We start from the raw sequence: 11926 nt of genomic DNA, 5'->3' as shown, positions 1-11926 counted from the left end.
TTTCAATGGCATAGATAGAAAATGAGCAAATTAATTTTATAAGCTGCTACTATCTTATGTTAAACAAGCCAAACTCTTGAGAAATCTTCAGGTACTGATAAATCATTTAAAAAGAAAGGTCTGACAGACTTACACATGCACCTACATCACCAGCTGTTCAAGTTAAGACCAATATTTTGTAAGGTCCAAATATTCATTATTTACAATACAGGAATGAGTAGCATTCTTGTATCCAGGCTGTTGTGGAAGCATGAACTATTTTACAATTATTATTTTTTTTTTAACCTGCTTACGTACTTTGTGCCTTGCCTGCATTTCTGGCATTAAAGAACTTTTTGGTATTCAACCTGTGCTCCTCCTTCCTCAGTTCTCATTCTTCAGAAAGCGTTTAAACACGTGCATCTTTGTGCCTACTTTCACAAAATCGAAGTGCTTTTCCATTATTTACTCCAAGAGAAATGCAATTATCATTGCGTTTATGGTTTGTTTTTCACCTAGTACTGGCACCGTGTAAATTCAGGGGGGGAACTTAAAAGGGTTTGAATGGAAAGGGGTGTAATACTGAGACAAAACTGTCCAAGAAAGCAGGAGAGCTTTGATCGTCTTTAAAATATACAAGCTTTGAGAAATGTTATGTTACTGTGAGAAACCTTGCATGTAGAGCTTCCTATGGGCATATTTTCTTTCCTTTTGTCAAATAGTTGCATATTTTAGAAATAATTTTCAGTAATAGGTTTTCATCTCTACTTTCAGTATGAGATCTTTGGCATTAGATTGCTCCACCGTTTTTGTGTATATAAAGTATACAATGCTGAAAAGGTTTTAAAAAAAAAACACCTTTGTCATTGTTTTGAATGGAAAATGGCAGCAGCGCTGTTTGCTATTTTCACAATAGTGTCTAAATAGGCACAAATAGATACGGCTGCAAAAGATTCTCAGGAGGAGCAGTGAAGACACGGGACCGCGCTGTCCGAGGCGGCCCTGGCAAGGGACACCACCTCCCTCGGCTCCGCCAGACCGCCCCCCGCGCCTCCGCCACGATCCCGGCATCCTCCGCTGCCCTCCGGCCGCCGCGGGGCGCTCTAGCCGTCCGCGGCCGCTGTCGATGGTACTCCGGCAGACGGTGTCATGGCGGCCGTTGAGGTGGCAGCGGCCGGCGATGCCGGGCGGAGCCGCTGAGCCGGGGGATGTGCACGTCGCCGGCGGAGGGCTCGCCGGGCGCATTCTGCTGAGCCCGCGTAAGAGCTTCGATCTCCCCGGCGAGGAGAAGAGCGGAGGCGGCCACCCCCTTCGCCAAGCCGGTGCTGCCAGGCGCGGAGCCGGGAGCTGCTGAGTGCGGAGGCCTGCGGCCGGCCGAACCATGGCGTCGTGGCTGGGCGGGCTGGGCTCGGGGCTCGGCCAGTCCCTGGGGCAGGTGGGGGGCAGCCTGTCCTCGCTCACCGGGCAGATCTCCAGCTTCACCAAGGATATCCTGCTGGAGGGCGCGGAGGAAGTGGGCGGTAAGAGGGGCTGCGGCGCGGGCCCGTCCGGCAGTCGGGGGAGGGAGGTCGGTGCTGGGCTATCTGGAGCTACCGCCCCTGTCCGCTTTGGTCTGCGTTCTTTTCTGGCCTCAGGATCGGGAGAATAAACAAACGCGTTCCCAGGCTGCCGCAGGAGAGGCCAGCCAGCGCTGTGTTGGTTACTCTGTAGTTTCTGTATAGAGTGAAGTGTTGGGTTGTCCGTCGTGGAAGTACGCGACGTTCTTCTTTCTTTGCGTGGGCCTCGTTTGTGTCAGACCCGGTTTGATGAGCTGCTTTTGCAGTGACCTCATACGGCTGCAGTGCAGCGCTGCTATCGGTCTGACGTGTCACTCAGACCGCGGTCCCCTCTTGGTTTTGTTGCAGATCTTTCGGCAGGTCTGAGGGTATTCTGCAGTGGGCATAAAGAATAGCAATCACGCAGAGCTGCTCGTGCTTCTCTCTACAGAGTGTGGATTTCAACTACCGTGGCTTATTTGCAGCTGTGAAACGCTGCGAATGTGTTGCGTAAATCGTGTTAGCAAGCTCACGCTGGAACTGTGATGCAGATGGGGCTTTTGGTGTGTGGGTAAAATGCTCGCAAGAGAGATCTTTATTCCGAGAAGAAATCTTTTCCTCACTTTTCTGAAGGATATGCTCTTGAATTATTTTATATCCTAAATTCTGTATTGGCTTCATTTGGAAACTTACCTTGTGCTTCCAAGTTGTGCAGTCTTCTGCTGGGTTTCTTGGCTATAGTAGAGTATAAATAGTGATACTGCTTCACAGGTTTGTGCTTTGGTTTGTGTGAAAGAGAGCTGATGATCAGCAGTTGCTTCCAGTTGTACCTGAGTGCTAGCATTGCTAGCAACAGCTTTCAATTCCTACCAGTTTTGGAGCAGTGCATTTGTATGGGATCTTATGCTTACTGACCTGGGGTGTAAAAATCCAACATCATCTAAGTGCTCTGATCCCTAAAGGCCTGCACGTATCATGTGGCCTTAAGAACGCTTTTAGAGCAGTTCCTTTCCTTCCAATGAGGCACTGGAACAGGCTGCCTCAAGAATGGAGGTGTCACCATCCCTGGAGGTGTTCAAGAAAAGTGTTGGATATCACACTGAGTGATGGGATCTAGAGCAGTCTCAGGTATGGGCTGGTGTTTGGACTAGATGATCTTAGTGGTCTTTCCAATCTTAATAATTCTATGGTTCTCTTACCCTGTCTTTTAATGTTCGCTGTTTTGACTGCTGGCCTAACTCATGATGCTGTTGGTGGATTACAGATGATAACATCTTCAGTTTAATGGCTGTACTGCAGCTCCTGCAGCACTCAAGCAACATTGGTTTTAGACAATGTATAGGAAACTATAAAATACAGCATTTAGATGCACATTTGTGTTTATTTCAAGTTTTGAAAAAATGTGGAGGTTGCATTCTAGCCCATTAATTGTGATTCCTCGTTAATAAAAGGAAGTGCTCTATTTATACCCACTAAACCTGGGAGAAGGGAGAAGTAAATGTAGGTTATTTAAGGAAAATTGACTTTTAAAGAAAGAAGATCCAAGGGGAGAACAGTGCACTTTTTTGTGTGGTCAAACTGCATTGCCTTTGTAAATGACAACGAGTCTTAAAGGGTTTGTGCCCCCTGGCATATGGGACAGGTTGGTGTTCTGTTGTATGGGTTTTTTAGCTGTTGGTTTTTGTTTGTTTGTTTTCCTGACTAAATTTAGTCACCACTGTATGTATTTTAGGGAGCTAATCCTTGTTCTGAATCTTCACATGAAATTATTGAGAAATAATCACATGCAACAGTTATGTCAGGGACAAAGTCCTAAATGAAGAACTGACTCAGTGACACGTAACGCCCAGTGAAAACTACTGTTACACGTATTTTTAAGCTTAATTTCATGCTTTTCCATTAGTTTTGTAATTTGACTTAAAGAATTGATATGAGAGAACTAAATTAAGTCCAGAAGAATTCTGGCCTGAAAAATATTTTCAGTAGCGTTCTGATAAAGGTAACTTCTCATATTTAGGTGCAAACAAATGTTAAAGCAGTCTAAAGAAAAGATACTTAGTAATAACTGTGGTTTTAAGTAATGTTTGCTCAGTGTTTTGTAAGTTAATAAAACTGAACATTTTCACCTTTCTTTCAGATGCAGCAACAGAGCTACACATGTCCAATTCCAGATTCAGAGAAATAGAAATTATTAATGCAGCACAGAAGTCTGAAGTAAGAGATTTCAGAACATTACTGTAATTAAAAATATAAATAAAAATTGTTTCTGGTAAAGATGAAATTTTGCATCAGAGTTCTTATGCCTTGTGAAAATCTAGAAACAAGGATAACAGTAGTATTAGATTGTGCCACTTTCCTTTGGTGACTAGCTGCCATCATGGTTAGGGGACAAATTTATTTACCAGTGTTTGTGGTGCATGTTTTCATCTTGTGCTAACTAGTGCAACTGTTCCTACTGATTTGAGAACTTGCGCTGCTACAGTAGATTGGTTGTAAAGAGCTTGCAAATGCAAAGTTCTTGTTAAGTTTTGTTAAATTTTGGCTGGCAAAGACTTAATTGTTTTATAGCGTTTTGTAAATGTGACTCTAAATGTGCAATGCCCAACCACACACGACAGCGTGTCGTTTGCTACAGGCATTGAAGTTGGGTGAGTGTCTGTCTCAACTGGTGCAGCTCTCCTTCTGTCTCCCCACTTCATGCTCCTTTTGACATAGCTACAGATGCTTGTGCTCTTCCGCTGTTTCTCACAATCCCATTGCTGGTCTTGTGACTTTATGTCTGTAAACCAACCACCTTCATGTATGTCATCTGCTCTCAAGAACACTGAACACTTAGTGTTTTGGAGAGATGACAGTTCCTGCTTCTTTTTTGTGATGGCTGGTGACGGTTGTTGACCAATGTTGAAATACTGGGCTGTTAGGGATATTGGCCCCAGTTTATGCTGCGTGGCTATTTTTAAGTTCCACATGTAACTCAGCTTTGAATTTTTCTTCTTGGCCTTTATCTCTGATCATCACAAACTACCACACTATATAAAAGTAGAAAGATTGGGTGTGATCTTGAGTTTTGGGGCCACACTTGGAAGTTATAGTTACTGTGTATTTGGAGTGAAATAATGAAAAAAAAACCTGTTCTGTTTAGATGATTGTCATTATTATTATTATTATTATTTTTAAGTCTTCATCAAGCTTACATTTTTCTAGTTCCATAAGAACAGTTTGGATGTAGTGCTCAGGGACATGATTTAGCAGGGGTTTTTAGACTTAGGGTAGCATGGTTAGGTCATGGTTGGACTCGATGATCTTTAAGGTCTTTTCCAACCTGAGTGATTCTATGGTTCTGTGTTCAGAATTTGCTAATACCCATTTCTCATTTTTCCTAGAACGAGAGGCTAAAAAAAGTTTGTAGTGATTTAGAAGAAAAGCATGAAGCAGCAGAGCTTCAAATAAAACAGTTATCTGTGGAGTACCGAAATCAGCTGCAACAGAAAGAGGTATGATACAAAGTAAATGATGTAAGTACAACTACAATGTGTTGTATTGCTTTCATTGTTGTTTAGTTACAGTATCTGTGCCCTTTCAGGCGAACTATTAGTCACAGTTCTGAATTAGTGTTACGGTTTGGTTGTTCGTGAATATAGAAACTGACTAAAACATGAATTTAGTTGAGTTGCATAATATTAACAGAGCTGCCAGCAGCTGGGAGAGAAAAGAGAAAGCTCTGGGAACATCATTTGTGTATCTGAATTTCTGTGATCACTGAGAAATGATACACTAACTGCTCTGTATTTCTAGTTCAGTTATCCTCTGAAGGTGCAGTGTCAACAAACTCTCAGATAAATAGTCCGTGGATTTCGCAGTTCTTTATCTTAAAGTGTAAAATTAAAGGAAACAGAGCTACCTTTCCTAATTTGAGAAAGTGTCCCTTTGATATACACATTCCAGTTTTATTGCCTGCTCTGTAACATGGGCTTTCATAGCTGTGTAAATGAAGAAGGGTGCAAGTGTGCCTAGAATATTATGCAAAATGAACTTTCTGTCAGCTTTATTTGTAAATACATGGATGAACAAGATGAAACGGAATTTTGAGATATATAATATTCTGCTCTTTAACTATAATAATAGAATTCTTATGTAAATATGGCAGGGAGTTAATTTTAGTTTGTTGTAAGTAAGCACATTTGCAATACACTGAAATGCTCAGAATAAAATAAATGTTACCACATTATCTTGGGTCAGTAACTGGAGGAGCATCATACGTTGTTTAATTTTCATATCTGAATTAACTCTTGAAATAATCTTTATTTGGTGCAGCCTGTTAGTCTGAATATAGTGAAAGTATACAGGTATCTCAGTACTGAGAAGTCAGCAGAAACTTCCACTGAAATATATGTAGAAATACTTAACCAGAAGAGTATTAACACTTTTAGTGTGAGCCTTGTATGAGATTCCTTGTAACTGTGACTGCTTTTCTCATTCAGAAGTGTTTAGAATTTTTTCTAGTGGAAACGACCACTGTTTTATGCTGGGAGGGAGTTGTATTTCATTGTTCTTTTGTGAAAGTACAAATAGAGCATATTTTGGTATTCTTACTGAAAAGGTGCCTTAAATTCTGTATGTTCAGGTGGAAATCAGCCATCTAAAAGCTCGACAGAATGCTTTACAGGAGCAGTTGCAGAAACTTCAGACCGCTGCTCAGTCAGCACAGTTAGGAGGTGGTGTTTCACAACCAGCCACTACATCAGCCTCCTTTGTTCCTGTGGTTAGACATTCCTCAGGTTTTGAAGGCGATGACATGGATTTTGGGGATATAATCTGGTCTCAACAAGAAATAAACAGATTGTCCAATGAAGTTTCTAGACTTGAGTCTGAGGTTGACCACTGGAAGCAGATTGCACAGGTGAGTGATTTCTCTTCTGTCTCCCCTCCAAAATACTGTTTGCATCATATTGGCTATTTTTGGAATGGATCTTTAATATTCATGTTGTTATTTCTACGAATTTTACATGATGTGATGGAAGGTGCAGCTTAATGATGTTTTAGTCTACACTACTTTCTGACAACAAAATACTATCAAAAGTGATAGTGGGATACTGTGTACTGTTTTCACCTATTTTTCTGCTAGTACTTGGTATGTCAGTTGTAATTTATGATCTGCTGAGACAAGAAAGAACATAGTCTTTCAGGCTGTTGTTGGCATGAATTGTCCTTCCTCAAGCTGTAGCCCACTTTCAGAGATATTTCTTTCTTTATATGGAAATACTGAAGTAAAATTAGGCAACCTTGTTTCTGTACCAGGTGCAATAAAGTTCCCCCATCCCGCTGTTACACGTTTGCATGTAAAAAAAGAAAAGCAAAAAAAGTCAGTGAAGAATTGAAGGTTTTTTTTTTTTAATTAAAATACCCTTCTTCCAAGGGAAATGACTCTAAATTTGAAGATTAGAAGCTTCATGTTACCTTTGTTGTTTTCTACCTTTGATTGCCGAAAAAAAGGAAACAATTATTTGAAAAATATATGTATTTATCACAATTTCCACTTGGAGGTGTGATATTTCTTTTTTCAGTCTTCCAAAGTGCAAGGAGCAAATGATGCTGAACAAAGCGAAATATGCAAACTGCAAAATATCATTAAGGTAAGATGACGACTTTGACAAACTTGTCCTAGCTTGTACTTTATTCTTCTTGGTTTTGTATATTGTCACATGATATGAATAATGTTAAATGCACGTGGACATGTAATGTAATTGTATGTGCTATTGAATGTAATGTGCTAGATTTCAGAACAGCCTAGCATTCTGAGAATGTGGGGGTGTTTCTGTAATTTGATAAACTTAGCTCCTAAGCTTAAAAGAATGCCATCAGCATTTATGAGGACAAATCACTTTCAGAAGCTGTTGTAGACTTAAGAATGCATTTAGATCTGCAAAGTAAGGGTTTTTTTCTGTTCTCATCTTGCCCTTTTTTTTCATTGAAAGTGCATGATACAAATTCAGATGAATTCCTGAAAGTTATTAGAGATATCCTAATATAACCACTTCCTTTGGAAACAGTTGTAATCTTTATTCACTCTACTATTAAATGTATTTTTTTTGTATTTTTATTATTTGTATAGCATACTGTCTATGTAAATCTGTATATTCAAGGGAATGTTTTTTTAAATGTTAAAAAAAAAACTTTGACCTTTTCTTTAATAAATCCTTTGATTTTACGAAGGAAAAATGTTGTTTCTTTTGTGTTCTTTCTTAAGTCTCTGTGCTGTACTTTACCATTCTGTTTCTCTAACAATGTTTTTAGGAGCTGAAACAGAACTTAAGTCGAGAAATAGATGAACATCAACATGAACTTTCGGTGTTGCAAGATGCACACAGACAAAAGTTAATAGAGATAAGTCGTCGACATCGAGAAGAGCTGAGTGAATATGAAGAGCGGATTGAAGAACTTGAGAATCAGTTACAGCAAGGTCTTAACTGCATGCTTATTGCTGAGGTTCCTTTCTGATTTAATATGTAGTGAATTGTGGTTAAAGCGTAAATGTTACGTTATGCACAGTGTAATAAATAGGAGGCAGATCAGATTTAGGAATTTGAATTTCAACTTTAATTCAGTTTCACGTTTAAGGCAGGCACCTGTCCTCTTACCTTTTATTCACTGTGTTGGGTTGGATCTGAATTATAGCAAGGTTAGAAAATCTCAGCACAAAAATAGTGAGAAGTACTATGTGCTGTTTGGGTTTCTAGATTGAAACTTTGAGGTTGCTGTAAGAACCACACGTTTGTCTATAGTGTGAATAGATTGTAGAGGAAGCTCAGTAGTTATCAGAAGGAGCCTTCATTGTATCTTGAAGGTTCTTCATATTCCATGAGAAGTTGTGTCAGTGGGAATCTCCTCTAGGAGCTTCGTTGCATAAGTATTTAAGATATACTTCTAAGCCTTTGTTTAACTTGTTAAAACTCCGGCTTCTGAAGATTATAAGTTCTGGTTTTTGTAACAGATATCAATAAAGAGAGAAAATATTTTTTCAGACTCGTAACTTTCAAGGCAGCACAGGTAACGTATTTCTCAAAATCAGATGACTCATAAAATGTTATCTGTCTTTTATGTACGCAGCACTTACACATACCAGTGGGGCACATTTATTAAAGTTAAAGGCAGGAATCACATCTGCTCTTTACAAGTTGTCTGTAAAACAAATGCTGCTCTCAGCTTTCAAATAATTTTAGAGTGTATCTGATATTTAGTTGGTTCTGTTTGAGAATGTAATATAGACTGGGGAGAGAGGAAAGCTGTCTGAGCCTACACTTGAGTTCTCAGACAGTACGTTTCTATTTTTCTTCTGTACATTATTTTATTCTGCTTTTTTATACTCTATAGCTTATGTGGAAATTGCCTTATTAGGATTATGCAGAACTATGTAGTACTAATATGTGGATCTGTAAAAACATGTCTGGAAAATGAGGTCTTTAGATGAAAAACTTGGCGCACCATTTGGCAAATGAGGTTATCAAGTAATTTATAATTTTTGCAGCCACTTATAAACTCACGAAATGTAATTCTGTCATTAAGGTTTACTAGCAAAAATGTGTTGCATATACGAAGTATTGTACTCTGTGAGAGCCATTCAGCAACTCTTCAACATTAAGTTATAAACAGTTTTTTTGCATGAGACTGAATTGGATGAGTTTTGATAAATTAATCTTAGAAAACAGACAGATTGTGTCCTGATAAGTTGGCTTCTTTCATTTTTCCCACTCTTCCTGGTCAAGAATGATGCGTTAATGAAATCTTGAACAATGTGTGTCTTGCAACACTTTTTAAAACTCATTAGAGCCAAGGAGATCCAAGTATTTGAAAAACTGTTTATCAAATCAGTCATATGCATGACAGTGCTTCAACTTGATTCTGTTTACTTTAGTTTTCTGTTGATTGACATGTTTTTGTTTTAGATTATCCCTCTGTCAGGAGAAGGGATGAAAGAGACTTTTAAACAAAAGATCTACCATGCTGGCTTTGGTTAGTATTGCAAACTCGATCTGTTTTGCTTTTTAGATGGTGTAAGCACTGATGCCATGGTTGATTCTAAAATTAGTGAACAGGAAAAGACTGCTCAGAATCTAGAAGGAGGGAAAGCGGACAACTTGCAAACGATAAAGGACCTAGAGGATGAAATAAGAAAATTAAATCAGAAGTTATCTTCTACCAAAGAAGAAAACAAAATTCTTCTGAAAGAGCAAGAACTGTTAAAGGTAGAAAAAATCCAACTAACCCAGGAACTTGAAAGTCTAAAATCTGACTTCAGTATGCTTCAAAGTTCTGTTGCAGAGCAAGGTGCTCTCTTGAAAGAACAGGAGAAGTCTCAATCCAAGACACCGCTACCAGAAGATGTTGTCAGTCTGCAACAAGCACTGTTAGGTACAAAGATGATGTGGGTTTATTTTACTGTTTTTGATTTTTAATAATATGTTGTCACATATTTTCAACTTTATTGCTTAGAATTTACTCTTACAGAATGATAGAGCAGTTTATGTTGGAAGGGGTGTTAAAAGATCATTTAGTTCCAACGTCCTGTCTTGAGCATGGACACTTCCTACCAGACCAGGTTGCCCAGGGCCCCATCTAACCTGGCCTCAAACACATCCGGGGACGGAGTACCCACAGCTTCTCTGGGCAGTCTGTTCTACTGCCTCAACACTGTCATATCAAAAAATTCTCTTGTAATGTCTGGTCTAAATCTCCCCTCTTTTAGATTAAAATGACTCCCTCTTGTTCTATCGCTACGCTCTCTGATAGGGAGTCTCTCTCGAGCTTTCCATTAGGCCTCCTTTAGGCACTGGAAGGCCACTGTATTTTAAGAATTTGGAACTGAATATTCAACTATGTACCTTTAAAAGCTGCTGCTTTAAATAAGGGTTATTCACTGAGATAAGAGCAGAGAATGTAGTTAGGCCTGGAATGATAAATGTAGAAGTTCTGATACCAGTATGTATCAACTGTGTGTCAACTGTTCAGTAGGTTTTTTTCCTTTGAAATAAGCCTGGATAGAAGTTTTATTGTAGAAGTACACTTTTTCTGTGATAAAACATGGTATCAAATTTGGCCTTCTGTGCATTCAGTTGTAAAAGGGAACTTTTACTTTCTAATATGTACCTTTCATTCCTTTAAAAAAAAAAAAAAAAGTATCTCATTACAATGCTATGAAATGCTATATGAGATGCTATGATTTTCTTAGAGTAGAATTCTGCTGGGCAAGGTAGGAGGATGATTTGGTTTGATTTTTTTTTTTTTTTTTTTTTTTTGGAAGTAGTAAAAGTATGTTTCTTTTTCCATTATAGAAGCAGAAAGAGAAATAGCAAGGCTTTCAAGTTTAAGTCAGGTAAGGCAATTTCTGAATTAAGCTAACAAAAAGCAGCAACAACAGTAACTTGTGGAAAATACCTGTTCTTAGTATACATTCCTGTAGCATTCACACTGTGTATAATTGACCTTGTAGTCAAGGAAGTAGTTTTAAATTGTTTTTATAATTACATGTGGAAGTCAAGGGAGCAATACATTTTGCTTTGTTATACTCCACAGAGTACTCTCTTGAAGAAAACAAGTACAGTTCCACTTAGCCCGCTTTACTTAGGCTACTGTAATATATATTCTTAAAGTATTGTACATAAACTTCCCTTTAAATTACTGGAAAAACAGTACTTTAGACAATATAAAACTGTATTCCTATCAGGTTTTTATTCTTCCATGTTCCTCCACTGATATTTATTGGTAAAGAGTTAATACAGATGATGGTTTTTAAATGCTCTGGATTCTTACCTTAAGTATTTCACTACTGTTTTTGTAGGCTGACAATCCTGTTTATATGGCAGAAGATGTTCAGGCATTTACATTAGATCTCCAAGTTCTTAAAGAAGAAAATCTTAAACTTAGGAATGAAAAGGTATGTATGTTAGATTTCTAATCTGTATTGTTTACATATTTTTTCTACACAGTGGTAAGTATTGGTATATTCAGAATAGTTTTGACAACGTTGTTCTAAAATAGCTTTTTCTTCCATATAGTGCTCTAACATCACATTTTATCTTACTGATGAAGTTAATGTATCTTTTTAATTTTTTTTCAACATTCCAGCAAGTCCTTTATAAATTCACACTTGAGAGATATGACTTAGTTTATGTATCCAGAAATTTTTTCAAGTAGGATCTTTTGTATGTTGCATCAATTAAAGACTTCCCATAGCAGTTTTTGTAAGGATGTTTTTCATTGCCCTTGACTCCTTTCTTGCTGTGCATTCTGTATGTTTAAAATGTCTCTGGAAGATGTAATAGTCTATCCCAGCTGTGGATCCATACTTCAGTAGTGGATGTAACTGTGATTGTCAGGCCATGACTTTTTATGAAGAAGTTTGTAAAGTACACTAA

The 11926-nt window shown here is 38.4% G+C and overlaps 1 protein-coding gene across 1 annotated transcript in view; it reads left to right on the top strand.

Annotated features, from left to right (window-relative positions):
* The first annotated feature begins 1034 nt into the window (after positions 1-1034).
* Positions 1035-11926, top strand: part of TRIP11 (thyroid hormone receptor interactor 11) — a 29188-nt gene continuing 18296 nt past the window's right edge. The window contains exons 1-9 of the mRNA XM_048948801.1: positions 1035-1499; positions 3652-3728; positions 4898-5008; positions 6139-6414; positions 7079-7147; positions 7809-7974; positions 9561-9923; positions 10844-10884; positions 11350-11445. Of these exons, the coding sequence (XP_048804758.1) occupies positions 1361-1499; positions 3652-3728; positions 4898-5008; positions 6139-6414; positions 7079-7147; positions 7809-7974; positions 9561-9923; positions 10844-10884; positions 11350-11445 (1338 nt within the window). The 5' untranslated portion in view covers positions 1035-1360. The remainder of the gene's footprint in view (positions 1500-3651; positions 3729-4897; positions 5009-6138; positions 6415-7078; positions 7148-7808; positions 7975-9560; positions 9924-10843; positions 10885-11349; positions 11446-11926) is intronic.

This window comes from Lagopus muta, chromosome 6 (assembly GCF_023343835.1).
Source record: "Lagopus muta isolate bLagMut1 chromosome 6, bLagMut1 primary, whole genome shotgun sequence".
Classification (NCBI taxonomy): Eukaryota; Metazoa; Chordata; class Aves; order Galliformes; family Phasianidae; genus Lagopus; species Lagopus muta.
This window is presented reverse-complemented; position numbering and strand designations above follow the sequence as displayed.